The sequence below is a fragment of the Aythya marila genome (assembly GCF_965140915.1).
Source record: "Aythya marila genome assembly, chromosome: 1".
Lineage (NCBI taxonomy): Eukaryota > Metazoa > Chordata > Aves > Anseriformes > Anatidae > Aythya > Aythya marila.
In genome coordinates this window covers 80,968,552-80,983,780 of record NC_139042.1, presented here as the reverse complement: position 1 = coordinate 80,983,780, position 15,229 = coordinate 80,968,552, and the positions used below count along the sequence as shown (strand labels likewise).

General features: G+C 39.7%; 2 protein-coding genes across 7 annotated transcripts in view; both read left to right on the top strand.

The window, feature by feature from the left end:
* ADGRG2 (adhesion G protein-coupled receptor G2) overlaps positions 1–11,093 on the top strand; it is a 60,492-nt gene extending 49,399 nt beyond the window's left edge. For all 3 annotated transcript variants that reach the window (XM_082755795.1, XM_082755794.1, XM_082755793.1), the window contains 5 exons: positions 210–309; positions 616–890; positions 3,596–3,697; positions 4,414–4,566; positions 8,988–11,093. In XM_082755795.1, the coding sequence (XP_082611921.1) occupies positions 210–309; positions 616–890; positions 3,596–3,697; positions 4,414–4,566; positions 8,988–9,172 (815 nt within the window). In that variant the 3' untranslated portion in view covers positions 9,173–11,093. The remainder of the gene's footprint in view (positions 1–209; positions 310–615; positions 891–3,595; positions 3,698–4,413; positions 4,567–8,987) is intronic.
* Positions 11,094–12,062: 969 nt separating this feature from the next.
* Positions 12,063–15,229, top strand: part of PHKA2 (phosphorylase kinase regulatory subunit alpha 2) — a 43,180-nt gene continuing 40,013 nt past the window's right edge. For all 4 annotated transcript variants that reach the window (XR_014318902.1, XR_014318903.1, XM_082776906.1 and 1 more), the window contains exons 1-3: positions 12,063–12,283; positions 13,543–13,701; positions 15,046–15,093. Coding sequence is in view for 2 of the 4 variants with exons in the window: in XM_082776906.1 (XP_082633032.1) it covers positions 12,206–12,283; positions 13,543–13,701; positions 15,046–15,093 (285 nt within the window). In the remaining 2 variants the exon portion in view is untranslated. The remainder of the gene's footprint in view (positions 12,284–13,542; positions 13,702–15,045; positions 15,094–15,229) is intronic.

Genomic DNA, 15,229 nt, shown 5'->3' with positions numbered 1-15,229 from the left:
TGCAGAGAACTCTTGTTTCTTTCCAAATCATGCTCTTGTTTGAATGCCCCAGTTTTTATTATTATTTTTTTCAGACAGCTAGTATACAACATAATTCAAGAGGCAAATTTCAGAATGTAGACTTCACTGAAAAATGTAGTAATTTCAAATTATCATAGTACTGTCTTTGTCAAGATTTTCACTTACCATGTTTTCTCATAATATTCTAGGGTTACCAGCAGTAGTTGTGGCCATTGTGTTGGCAGTATCACCAGATAATTATGGATTTGTATCCACTGGAAAAGTTTTGAAAACCAGACCTGATGAATTGTAAGTTGCAAGAAGGCACTTTTTTGTGGGGTTAAGGTCCTACCAAATTCGTTTTCTTCAAAGTAAAGGTGGGGGAGGAAAGGAAGCAATGAGAGAGCTTTGAAATGTTATGGCTCTACAGCATTTTGTGTGCTTTGTGGTATCTACCTACATGAATGCCCTTACCCTTTGGCAAAAACATACAGGTTTTTAAAAAAGAGGCAAAAATGGTTTGTATTTACAACAAAGCATGGCTTTATCTCATACTTTTTTTCACTTAATGTCTTTTTCTGGTAGTAGCTGACAAACTTTATTTTTGTTTTCTAGCTGCTGGATTAAAAATAGAATTGTCTTCTATATTACTGCTGTGGGATACTTTAGTGTGATATTCCTAATCAATATCAGCATGTTCATTGTTGTGCTGATTCAGCTCTGTCGCATTAAAAAGAAAAAACAACTTGGTGCTCAAAGAAAAACAAGTATTCAAGACCTCAGGAGTGTTGCTGGCCTCACGTTCTTGTTGGGAATTACTTGGGGATTTGCTTTCTTCACAGTAAATGATGTGTTTACTTACCTCTTTACCATTTTTAACACGTTGCAAGGTAAGTCCATGTTTTGTGTGTCAGCCCACTGCCTACGCTATAATGAACAAAACATTTGAAAATGGCACTTTCTTGATTCAGCAGCAAAAATGTAATTTTGATACATTCTTTAATATAATAGCCTTAATACATAGAAGGCATGCAGCTTTGCAGAGGCCAGGATGCTACTGGATATATCCAAAAGCAGACTTCAGAAGCTTCAAAAGCTTTCATACAAACGTGATGTACCGTAGTTGCGTACAGTTGTCTGGATGTGCCTGAATTATCCTGTTGCACTTTGGATACAAACTTCTGCTTAAATGGCATTTTAGGTGACTAGCTCAATCACTTTTCCAAAGAGGCTAAAGCAATTAAAATTGCAATTCAGTGTATGTACCACTCCCCTATTTAGTATGGGACACAGCTTAAATGGTTCCCTGGCCTGTGGGTGCATAGGGATTGTGACAGTGGATTTGCAGGATTCCATAGTACACAAGGACATGGAGGCTTTATTTCATACATTTGTTTACTTTAATACAGATTAACATAAATCACCTCTAGCAAGTGTAGCTATGATTAATGAAGTATATATCAAGCTATTACAGAAAAGCATTATACATATATATATATATATATGTATTTAGCTGCAATCAGTAGCAGCAAGTGTATCAAAAGAGAGGTTACTACAGGTTACTACAAACTTAGCACTAGTAAAGTAGTGAGTATGTTCACAGTTAGTTCCATATATGCATGCATACATATATATACACATATATATTCAAAATGTTACCTGTACCAACTGCTCAGCAAACTGATCCCAGAAGCAGGACTGATCCCAGAAGTGACAACAGACAGAGTTTCACTTTGAAGATGATCTTCATCGTGGAGTTTGGAGTCAGCCAGGTGTTCCCAGCAAGTAAATCTTGTAGGAAAAGTCTGTGCACAGCAAGTTCTCAGAGAGAGAAATTCCATTTTGCATGAAAAACAAGTCATTTTTATATCACAGTGACATACGAGGGTGTAGTTTCTATTCTTCCAGACACAATTTTACTTTTCCCAGACTGCTTGGCTTCTTTTGAATAAAACAGCCAGTAGCAGTTGCCGATTCCAACCTTCTCAGGGTGTTTTACCTTCGTTCCACAGCATTTTTCAACCTTTCCAGATAATTTGCAGTTACAGTTCCTTGGTTTTACTGTTATTATTAATATCTGCAGGATGTCTCTGGTTCTTAGTTACCCAGCTGACCTTCAAAGAGGCCAGCTGCACTTCTCTAGGATGCTTCTGGTTCACAGGTCTAGTTCTCAAGCCAGTAGTTCTCAGGCTGGCAGACATATTCTGTCGATATTTTAGCAGACATTTTCTGTCAGTATTTTCCTCATAGTCAGGTTGCCTTTATGGCTGCTCCCATCAGTATCTTGATTTTTGTTACCATATTATTTGGTTAACAGGGGTGTTGAACCCTTACATTCACAAGTCTCACATGAAACCATGGAACCAACTCAGGACTGTAGCTTCTGTATGGTAAAACTGCTCTGCTATGTGAGGCTAAATTCCACATGTACTCAGTTTTAACTTAGATGCTAGACAAATCCTGATATTAAAACTAATATAGGATGTATAAATTGCGTTGACTTTGAACTTATGCCAGTGCTTCAAAACTGAATTTGAAAGTGGTATTAGAACCATGAGTAGAGCAAGATGTAGTTACACTCAAATATTCATCCTGAAAGCCAAAGTTAAGAAGTTATTTAAGCTACCAAAGATGTAAGTAACCTCTCCTAGAAGGAATTTGTGTGTTTAACTGACCTTAAAAGTAGAGTGAACATAACATACTTGTAAGTCTGTGCCAGCCTGAACATTTAGTTTTCTTTCTTGTTCTTTTCCATTCATTATAAACCTAATGTTGTCAAGGACACGTTGAAGCTGTAAAACTGTACAAAGACCAAGTGCTACTCTTCCTTAAGATGGAAGGGAGGACATGTATTAGCAGGGAGAGTTAGGTTGCATTGTGTGTCAGTAGAAGTGAATGCGAAGCAAGTAATGTCTGTAATGCAAGGCTGTCAAGAGATAGGGATGAGCCCAGTCCCCTCTAGAAAATATTTGGCTTTAAGTTGTGGTAAAGGGGGTACTGTATCTTAATATTTTAGGTGTGAGTTATTTTCTTTATGATTCTCTAAATGACATAGCTATGATTTTGTGTCCAATTAATAGTTCCTTGAATTTGTGGAAAGTTCAGTAATGGTACTTCAGGAGCTAGGAATCCCAAACTTTTTTTTTTTTTTTTTTTTATTACTGGCTCTATTACAGTTGGTAGTAACAGGTCGTCTGCTAATACAAGCTGTGGCAATGTCATGCCATTTGTTGAGAGCTGTGTAGACAGTCGTATCATGCCCGATGTTTGACATTGCTTTGAATTCTTTTCCAAAAGTTCTAAGTAAATTTCAGAATCCGCAGAAATTTTCCCTTCCTATTTGAAAGTAGAAACTTCATGCACTTTGTGGGATTTGGTTATATTTGTTCTTCTTGCATTTGTGTATCCTTTGATGATGAAAGGATGTGAATCCTTTCATCTACGTTCAATGGAAAAGTATTCTCCAGCATTCAGAGTTCTCGACTTTTTCACCAAAGAAAGGTGTCGTCCCTTTTGATTAGAAATCAAAAACAAATGAAGGAAAAACAAAACATTGTTTATTAAGAAGCAGTAAAAGTCAATCATTGCTTTGCAGGATTCTTCATTTTTATCTTCTATTGTGTAACAAAGGAAAATGTCCGTAAACAGTGGAGAAGATACCTTTGTTGTGGGAAATTCAGGCTGGCTGAAAACTCTGGTAAATACTTTTTTTTTTTTTTTTTTACTTCTCAGAACTTATACTCAGTGTTAAGTTCCTAGTATTTTGTGATATGCTAACACCTCTGAAATTACGCTTTTTAAAGGTGGCAGTTGATGCAGTTCTTGCATGCTGTCGCATTAAGGTGTTAACTGCAGTTGATCACTTCCATCGCAGTGTATGGGCATGTCTTTGTAGAAGACTTTTGATCATCATTAGGAACCTGTAAGATTGGTTCTAGCTTCTGTGTCAAATGTAGTTTTGCAAATTACTTCAACAAGAGCAAGGTGAAACATACTTTAAACCAAAAAATCTAAAAAAAGGTCTATATTATTTTGTTGTTCAGTAGTTGACTTCTCATAAAGCTATCTATATATATATATATATATATATATATATACACACACTGTTTATATGCTTCAGCTTAGATGATCAGTTGTACTTTAGTTGTTGGAAAATCCTGATCTGTCTGCAGTCACAAAACTGAGACAGTTGGCTTGTATTAAAAAGGGCCAAAGAGGAAAAAGGAACTACATACAAAAAATGTAAACATCAAGAATCATGACACTTGTTGGAGAATATTAATCTGTTTAGTATACCATGAGGAGGGTGGGTAAAGCCTTGTTTTTTATTTTAATTTAGATGCATTATTAACTATATTTTTATGTTTTGCTTGTCTCAGTTGCACAATTTTCTGTAACGTGTATCTGTTGTAGACTGGAGTAGAACTGCTACTAATGGTTTGAAGAAGCAGACTGTAAATCAAGGTGTATCCAGTTCTTCCAATTCCTTACAATCAAACAGTAACTCCACTAATTCTACAACACTGCTAATGAATAATGATTATTCAGTGCACGCAAATGGAAATGGTACGTATCGTCCAGTGCTATGCTCTTTCATACTGACTTAAAATGAAATGCTGACCAATTATTATTTATAAATATAGGGTCAGAATATTTCCTAATGTCTTCACAAATAACACCACACATCTATTTTAGGGGACTGTACACAAAGTTTTACAATACCAATTTATCCTACTCAGTAGGAACTATTGATTTACGTATGAAACGGTAGGTAATATTCCTCACAAGGCTATTATTTACCCAAAGCTGCTGTTAATACCTTTCTTGTCACTTGAAGATATGAAAATAAACTTCAAGAATGATTAAAAACAGTTCATATTTAATAACTTATAAAAAATAAACGTAGACAGAAGAAGAAAGAAATGTAGGATACTCCACGAAGATGTTTTGAGAGTATGAAAGAAGGGATGTAGGAGATAATATGAAGAACTCCTGCTAACATTAATGGAACACTCACATGGAAGCTGCTTATGAGAGGAGGAGAAAAATGAGAGAAATGGAGAATGTAACCTGTAAAACCACCTCAGTGAATGAAGAGAGCACTGTTGAGAGGGGTGCCTCACTGTTGGCTACAGAGTAAGTATTGAAGCCGAATTGCTCCATAACTCTTTATATTCACTGTGTTAAGGATACTTTTTGCTGATGGAAATACACCTTTGTTGCAGGAAACAGTTGTTCTGAAGTAAAATTTTTTGTATGCCTAAGGTATTTTTCCCAACTGACCAAGAGTTGTGGCTAAGAAGTCATGGCATCAGCTAGATTGTTTAGTATGAAGTGGTAGGACATGCTCACAAAGGCTAGGTTGTCCTCATTTCCTGGCACATGGTGTCAGAAGAAAGCAGATGGTCAACTGGAAAACACAATAATCTCTCAGATGTACAGAGTAAAAGCTATGGAATTCACACATGCTGCCCCCTTAACGTGTTATACTGTGCATTTGGATGTGTGAGCTGCATATTGTAAAGAAATCACAAGACTTCAGCAAATGTCATTTAGACATGCTCTCAATAGCTTTCCATGTTGAGTCTGTAAAATTAGTTCCTTTCTTTTTGCCATCCCTATGTAAAACCTGTGTTTGGAAACCACACAAGGCAATAATTAACATGCTTTCTATCTTACAGGCTAGTTGAGAGATAAGAATCCAGTAACTCTCACTGCCATCAAATACAAAGCAAGGCAATATTTTAGTTAAAAGTAGTATCTCTTAAAACGAGAGAGATTTTCAGGTGCAAAAGCTTGCACATCTTGTAGGATTTTGTCTAGCTACATTAGTTAACTCTGATGAATGACACCTGCCCCTGCAACATTTGATGTGCTTATACACAACTACAAATGCATTTTGGCTATTTTTCTCAACAGAAAGAAAGATAACAAATATTTTATAGAATTTGGGTTTTATAGCAACTGAGTGAAGTGTTTTTTTTGTGGCTTTCCAGGACAAGTTGGTGATGATTTGGGTAGTATTTTAGAACGAGATGCAAAGTTGATGGCCTAAATCATTGAGGGATGCCAATTTTATGTGACATACCCCTGTTCTGTCCTAGTTTATTCACTTGATTAATTTTTCCAGTGTAAGAGTCTGCATGGCCTGAGCCAAAAGTATCTCAGACAATGCAGCTGAAAGAATTTTGATATAACTTTGTATACACCCGTGAACATAGATGTCTCAGATGACCCATCTCCTCTCCTCTTCCACTTTATTGTATGTTTTGAATGCTGTGAACCCTGTACCACATCCTCCATTTATATCAGAAGGGTTTTATGAAACCTTGCCTGTATGATTTGATTGACTCTTCTGGGTCTGTAGGACTTCTACAAAAAGAGTCTAAATTTATGCTTGGATAGAGCTCATCTTCCTGACAAAGCTCTTTGAGACAATTCCTTACACTTAATCTTCTAAATATGGGGCAATTGTGTCTCAGAAGAGCTAGACAAATGCCTCCAGAAGGTAGTTAGTTGACCAGTGCTGGGTAGGAACACAGAACCTTCTAAAAAATCTGCTGTACCTGATTTTCCTGCTCTGACAGCTAGAACTGCAAAATAATATTGTAATACTTTTATTTTAAAAAATGAGCTAAAAAAAAAGAAAAGCAATTCTGGAAATTGAGACCTATGTCATAAATATACTAAGTTATAAACACTTAATGGTTTTGGCCCTACTATTTCCACAGAAATGCTAATCCAGATGCAGGATTGAATGATTTGCCATGGTATGTTTGGGTTGTCTATGCAGAATGTGGTTTTGATTGCCTGTGGGATTATGTAACTTCATCTTTTCATCACATATTAATATTTCCTCGTTTTCTGTTTTTCTGTTACAGATTTGCATGTTTGGGAAACTCCCAATAGGTATCACATGGCTGAACCTGCAAATTGCCTCTCTGAGGAACAGAAACAACCTTTCTGAATTTGTTCATTGAATAGCCTGTTCTCCTCAGATTTTGCCCTAGCGTTAAGGCATGGCTGCTTAGAATACTGCTTCTAAAATAAATCACTGGCAGTTAGGCAGGGGGCTAAACCAGTATTTATGCTCAATTACAATGTCAGCAACTATGGTTGTTGTCTCCCATTTCAGTCTTTATCTGAGTTGATTAAGAAAGCTTTTCTGCTCATATTACCCTCTTTACTTTTGTGTATGTTTTAGTGCATGATGACCTTTTAAATTAATCATTAAACGACAACTTTATATTTAAGAGGTTTTGTATAATCTGTTGAGACGTTGTTTCCTTTTTGCAGGTCCAGTGGCACCTCAGTAGTTTGGCAAGGAATTTGTAATTTTTATTTGACAGCCAGCCATCATTATAAGCTCACCTCCTTAAACTCTCATTCTGAAATGTTTAGATTTAGTTGTATAAGCATTACATTTTCAAACTGCTAGGCAGATTTATTAACTAGAAACCTACACATGTTCACGTGTTATTTTATAAATGCTGTCTCATTCCAAAGAAAAGTGTAGAAATGAGACTTTGATGCAGCTGATACACTGACATATGCCTGAGTGAGTAGGTGAACTGCTGAAAGGCATGCAGTCTGCCTAAAGTGAATGCTTATGCTATAGAGCAACTATTTGGGTAGAGTGATACTAAAGCTGTGTGTCTAGGAGCCCTGGCTGAAGCAGAAGAGAGAAGAGCAGTCCAGGCCAGGCATCAAGCAGCTGAATCCTTTCTGCAGGAAGGGTTAAGTGCAGGGGAGGAATGTCACCACATACTTCTCACCCTGGAGACCTCAACAAGAAATAGTTAAAAGCCATCCTGTAGCGTGGCCCTGCTCAGGGTTGTGTGGCCTTGCACAGGCCCTGCACTTGCTTCTGTGAGGGTTGTTCGGAAGCCCAAGGCAGCAAGAAAGTGAAAGGGGAGGGCAGAGCCATAGCAGGATTCTGCTCTAGGATACTCGAGGCATTTGATGAACTGAAGCCAGGTGTACTAGAGAAGATCAGATCTTGATCCCTGTAACAGACTCATCTTTCACTGTCTCAGTGTTTCTCACCAGTACTTCTGCTCTTGCCAAAACCATAAGTGGCAATCAGTTTCTGCATTGATTGTTGTGTCTTTTCAGTAGATTTAACAATAGCCAGTTCTGATGATGTTTGTTTGTGAAGTGTTATATTAATGCAAATAGCAAAATCTGATGTTTTGTGTTTTTATTAAACATTTTTTATTATTATTTTGCTGTTTCTGGTGTAAATGACAGTTTTGCATCAGTGTTTGTGAACTTACTTTTCATGTTTAACATAACAAAATAATCCTCTCCCAGAAGAAATACCAGTTCTGTTTGGGGGTTTTCCTGTCCTGATATTCCTTACAGTTTAGTCCTACTCATATGATACATACGGTATCAGGATCATGGCACATCCTTTAAATTTACATGCTTTCTGAAAAAATAATAATAATAAAAAAGAGAATAAAATCCATCTGGAAGTGTTTGCACAAATACTTACAATAAGACATCCTAATTCACAGAAAAATTATCTAGACGTAGGAGATTCTATCTGGAGAATCAAGCATTTGTGGAGCTGGTGTTACATTGCATTAGTAGGTGGCAATCAGCAGTGGTATGACACATGTTCACTGTAGGGTTACCCAAATGTTTAAGATTCTCAATCTAAATATGGCTTAGAAAAATATTTGGAGCTAGGCCATATTCTGATTGTTCTCCAGAAATAAATGTTGCAAGATGAGTGCACTTCAAAGGAAAAAAAAAAATCATGTTTAGTCCAACAGTTTCTTGTTTCATATACAAAGCAAAACTAAGAACACTTTTTTATTTAACTAGTTAATGCAGAACTAGAATTAGAATTATTTTGCATATTATCTAGTGATATTTATTCAGAGTCAAAGTCCATATTCTGAGAATTGTGACTTTCACTATTGAAAATACGTCATTCCTACTTTTCTGATAGGGAATGCATTTTTTTTTTGTTTCTACAGGACATATTTCCAGTGAGAAGAATGGTGTTTCTTTCAGCGTACAGAACGGTGACGTGTGTCTTCATGACTTTTCAGGCAAACAACTTGTATTCCAAGAAAAGGATGATACAGGCAGCCAAAATAGCCGTATCTCACTCAGAAGGACTTCAAAGAGGGGAAGCCTAACTTTCACTGAGAAAATGTGATTTCCTTTGAAACAGAACATTGTTTTACAGCATGAAGTAGAGATTTACTTCAACAGTTTTTACATAATGTGAGAAGACCAAAAACTGATTTTATTTAATATATGGTACTGAAACTTCAAGGCAGCATGTAATGTATTGACAAGGACAATTACTAATTGGAAAAAAAAAAAAAAAAAAAAAAAAAAAGGTGGGGAGGGAGCTACTGTTTTGACAAGGTATTTCAGATGTTGAATTACAGCTGGTATGTTCCCATTTTCATTCTTCATTAGAGGTTTTTTGAGGATTTTTACATTTAAAAGAAAGTTTTGTTTAGAGCTTTTTTCATTACAACTAAGTTTATCTGGATATAATTATAATGCATAGGTAGTATTGTATAAATGTAGGAAATTACAACTTCTGCATACAAATTATACCTTTAAAAATGTTAGCTATACTGTCTTCAACTTTTTGTATGTTGTAGTTGCAGGCTATAGCGCTGTACATAAGCAGGAAAATGTCTGCCTTTAAGCAACTTAGTTATACTTTTATATTTATTTCTTGTAAATTTAAATATTCCTTTGTATAGAAAAATAATTGCTGTTTTGTTTTAACTTTTATTGTACTTTGCATTTGTCTTTAATTGAAATAATTTACTTTAACATAGAATGATACAGAAGCTAATTTGTTCAGTAAGTGAAATCACTTACAGTGGTTTAGATACATTCACCAGATACAGGACTGTAAATACAAACACTATTGGTCTTTAACCTTTAGTGACCTCTTACTACAACAGAGAAATGTAAGAAACTGGGTGTCTTCAAAGGAGAGTGCCAAGAATGAGGGATTGATAAGCAAAGTAGCCAGTAGGTTATTAAATACAGCTAGGTTGTCGTAGTGGCTTGAGGAAGTCAGTGTAAGCTTTTGCCATTGATTTCAGCAGAGTCAATATTTTATCTTGCGTGTGGGTTCCAGAGATTAAACACACTGCCATTTCTCATCTGCAACGATAAAGTAACAATGTGTTATTTTTTTAATTAAAAAAATAAATACAGAAAATAAATGCTAGCTGCTGTATTTAGTAGTCTAGTAAATTGTTCATTTTGTTAAGTGGCTGTTTTTAAGGGGCAGCTCTTGAGCAGTTACAATGTATTTCTGTTTGTACTTTGGTCCTTTTTTGGCAAACCAAATCCTGAGGCACTAGCTCAGTAATTCATGAAGCAAAGTTTCATTTTCTTTGTGTTATTTATCTGGAAAAGATGGATTTGGGCTCTTCATGTGAAACAGCTGAACAAAAATAGAACCCATCCAACATTGTGAAGACTTTTGAAGAGAAATTAGCAGGAGCCCTGGTTGTGCCTACTTCTTACACAGGTGTGCAGCTGTGGCCATTTCTTCTGCTCCGTGCATTCTTGGAGAAAGGTTGGATGCTGCCAGAGCAAGAGCTAGAACAAATTTAGTGCCACACTGCAGACTGATGGACCCTGGAAGGGGAATTTTTTGAGGCAGGCATATGCTGCAGGGGAGAGAGTACTTTGCTTTCCCAGAGGACTCAGGAGGGAGCCCTGGAAACGCTCTTCTCAACCAAATGCATCAGTTGAACACCTCCTTTCTGGGGCTCTCTCATAGTTCAGCAATTGAACCTCTTCATTACGCAAACCCTCTTGCGGTCCTGTATGCAATGCCTGGGTTCTTTTGGTCACCTGTGTCTGAGACTACTCTGAATATGCTTTTGAAGTGCGAACTTAAAGTATTTGTTGTATTTATCCACGAGGTTTTAACTGCATGTTAATAAAAGACGGTACTGGAATGCTAGTAGCTGGAATGCATTTCTGTGAATGCTTTAACTATTGGTGAATTGCCTTTGCACTGTTTCTTGTAAATTTATTTAATGTTCTTGTATTTATATTTTCAACTGTAAAAAATAATAAATTTACAGCAAGTAAACACATAAAATACAAAAACTTTGTCTTTTAGATAAATGTGTCATTATACTGAATTGTGTTACAATTCTTCAGATGACATGAGCTGGAGAAAATGCTGACTTTGCCCTTGCATTTTTTTTTTTTCCTACATCATATTTCACATTTCATGGTTCTAGCAGATCTGTTTTTAGCAGAGAGAAGGTCTGACCTAAGTGGCTGCTCAATGCTTGTCCTCAAGTCTGCTGAAAGTCTTCCATCTGAACGCTGTGAGCAAAAGCACATAGCCGAGTTTGGCTTCGATGATTAAATTCCATACTAGAAAGGATATCCCCTGTCACTGTTTGGAGTCTTCATTTGCTTTCATTTTGGGGAAAACAAAACCAAAAAACGCGATGAAACAAGTTGGTATGCTGTGATTGACACAGCTCTGTGGCTTCCAGGTCCTAGTAGTTCATGTACAGCTTTGTGACTAAGCCATATTATGGCCTACAGACTACACGTCTTGGCACTTGTTCCTTTGTGCGCTGCTAGCGGTGTGGCCATGGCAGCTCAGAGCCTGCTGAAAGCTGCAACCCCTTTTCTGGGAGAAAGCGGAGTGGAAGACTACGCATTGACTTGTGGTTGTGGAGCTAAGCCCAGGACGTGTGTCAGGAGATTTGGAGCTTAGGTTTGGGTAAACAGCGGTGTGCAGCTGGCACCACCTCGGAGAGCAAACCTGTTCCCTGAGCGTGTGCAATCTGCGTTGACATTTATAGTAAAAAGTGATGCCCTGGAGCAGTAAACGTGCAGGTTTATGCTGTTGTGGGGTTGTGAAACCCTCACTGAACCGCAGTTGCACGGCTGCGACTGCGGGAGGTAACGAGCTTGTGAGGAGAGCCCTGCCCCCGTTCCTGCTGTGCAGATCGTCCCCAAACGCTGCCAGAGAGCCACAAGCCAGCCGGCAGCTCCCCGATCAGGACTTATTTATTTCCACGGTCAGGTATAGAGCCGAGCCGTGCCGCCCCTCTCGGCCTCGGCGCTGCTCCCGCCCCGGGCGCTGAGGGGAGGCGGCTCCGGGCTCCGCCCGCGGCCGCCGCCATCTCCTGCTGCCGAGTGCGGCCGGGGGCTGAGCTGAGGAGGGCTGAGGGCGGCCATGAGGAGCCGCAGCAACTCGGGGGTGCGGCTGGACGGCTACGCCCGGCTGGTGCAGCGGACCATCCTCTGCCACCAGGTGAGGGCAGAGCCGCGGCCGGGGGAATGGAGCCCAGCCCGGGGGGGAGGCGCTGGGGGGGCTCCGCGGTCGCTGCAGGGGAGGCGGAGGTGACCTTGGGCTGCATCCCTGCGTGGCACGGGGCGGTGAGGATTTGGGGGAGCTGCTGGGTCGCAGCAAGGCAGGCAGCTCCGGAGGGGCTGGGGAGATGCTGTGGGATGGGTCTCCAGGCTTCAGCAGCGAGCCCGAGCGAGCCACCTGCGTGCCCACGAGCAGGAGGTGTTTAGAAACTGGCTTGGGTTGGAAGGGACCCCAGGGACCATCCGCCTCCAGCCCCTAAGCCAAGGGTTTAAATGCTGCAGGGGCTCGCTACTTGACTGACCTTGTACCTTGCGCCCAGGAGCGTGCCAGGCGTGCGGAGCTGGCACCCGAGATGCTGAGTGGTGGTGGCGGGCACCAAGCCCATGTTCCATATGCCAGGGGTCCCATATGCCAGGGGTCAGATATCTCACCAGCAGCAATTGATCTTACATCCTCCCCAGCCTCTCTGTTTGAACACGCAGCTGACAAACAGCCTGAAAAATTAATGGTAATGAAGTGACGGGAGTCAGTGATTAAATGAAAACATTAATGGAGTGTTTGGAGCGCAAGAGACTACCCGGTCGGCGTGCTGGGTTTCAGGCAGCGCTTCCGTCAAGCACCGTCGCAATTTGCCGTCCTACACATTGGAGGATATAAAAAGACTTTGCATGCATTCATGCTCTAGCTTTCATAAACCACGCAGCTAAATAAACAAATATTTCTTTCACCTCCTGGAAGGGAAGTAGTATTTCTTTAACTTCCTCGAGGTCATGCCACAGGCTGAGGTCATGCCACAGGCAAGAACAGATCTTAATCTAGGTTTCTAGTCTTAACTCAGTACCCTGTTTTCCTTCCAAATATGCAAAATTTAAGTTCATATTTCCTCAGTGTATTTCAGATTTCACCTAGTGACTTAGCTAATCATCCCGGGTGGATGAGGATGCACAGCTAGGCGCTGTAAGTTATATCCCAAAGCATCGAAAGAAATTTTGCGTTGCCCTTGTGCAACTTTGGGAAAGGACTGAGCCTCTCTTTTGTTGTAAAACTAACAGCTGCAGTGTGCAACCAGTGTGAAATCATCCTTGGCTCTCTCTTTTGTTTCTGTTTCTTTCTCTTTTAATAAGGAAAGAATTGGTTCATCTGAATAGATGGGATTTCAGGTAATAATGTCTGTTCTGTGCTCTCTGTACTCTGCTTAGAACCCAGTAACAGGGCTGCTTTCAGCTGGTACAGACCATAAGGATGCTTGGGTACGGGACAACGTCTACAGCATCCTGGCGGTGTGGGGGCTCGGGATGGCTTACCGAAAGAATGCAGACCGGGACGAGGACAAGGCCAAAGCCTATGAACTTGAGCAGGTATGTCAACATTTTTGGCATAAACCAGCTGTGCTTTTTTTTTTTGTTGTTTGTTTGTTTTTGTTTGTTTGTTTTTCATAGGGTGGTTGTTGTGAGTGGTGTGCTTGCATTGCTGCCTTGTGTAGGATCTGGCACAGTTTTCCCAGCATGGAATAGGTGTTTTGTTCCCTTGGCAGTCAGTAGTGTCTGTGTGCCACAAGGTGGCCTGTATTTCTAGCTGCCTCCCAGGAAGTAAGATTTGGAGAACTGAGCAACAGAGAGGCTAACATCTGAACTAAAATATAAACAAAACAGAAACTGGTAGGAGTCAAACTTTCACTGTGTGGCTTCTGAGAAATGTTATGCCCAGATTTACAAGCCTCTCAGATTAAACATTGAGATTCCTCATGAGGTGTATTGTGGAGCCGAAAATCAAGTTTAGGTTGCTTGAATCCTGGGATATAATTTTATCTGCTGGACAGTCCTTTCCCTTAAGGAGGAACATGCCCTTTAAAGTAGCTGTCTTTGAAATGCGCATGTGTGTAGTCTCATGAAAAGCATACATGGTGTATAGACACGTTTGGTGAGAAAGAAAGGTAAAGATCTCCAAAGTGGGAGGGAACTGAAAGGGGAGGTAGCTCACACAATTAATTTATTTAGTCCATAGATGGGAAAGTGGGTATCAAAAGAGAGAGTGTAGAGGCAGGTTAAATGGTAGGCAAGGGAGTCAGTATCCTGCTGTAGTTTTGAAGGCATAAACTTTATGCAGATGTGTACTTGTCAAACCAGGGTGGTCTGTGGTGACAAAACAACCTTGGCTCAGTTGCTTATCGTCTTTTGAGGCCTTAATAATTTTCTGGATTAAAAAAAAAAAAGGGTTTGATTTCTTCATTTCAGACTAAATCTTGTGCTTCTCTTTGTGCACGCTAAAGTCCCTTTCTTCACATTAGTCATCTGCTTGCTGCTGTGCTGTATAAAGAGATGAAGAGACTCCACTGGTTACTGTGTCAATGGCTTGCAGTTATTTACCCGTGTTCCCTGGATCTGGTGCTCTACAAACCATTATTACTGTTCTTACAATGTGTGATGTTACTCTTCCTGAGCCAGATAGAAAGACCACAGAGGGTTGCTCCACTATTTAGAGAGGACCTGAGGGAAAAGATTTATTCTCCTAGATAGGGATCAACCAATTTAAAAAAAATAAAAAAAAAATTAAAAGGGCATTTAAAGCATTTGAGTCAAATACAGTTTCCTGTCTTTGGGAGGACATTAGCAGGGAATGTGAACTTTGTGACTTTTGAATGTTTGTAACATCTGATAAGGCTGGCGATGCACAAGTGTCACTGGTTTGCTGTGTTCCTGCAGAACGTTGTGAAGCTGATGCGGGGGCTCCTACAGTGCATGATGAGACAGGTATGTTATAACCCAGCAACATCTACTGCCGGTAGCAGCAAGGTGAGATGCAGGGCTGTGGGTGGAGGGAGAGAAGGAAAGTATTCTGGAAAACGTGGGTGCCCAGAATGAAGAGCCTTAGCTCTCCCAGCCATTA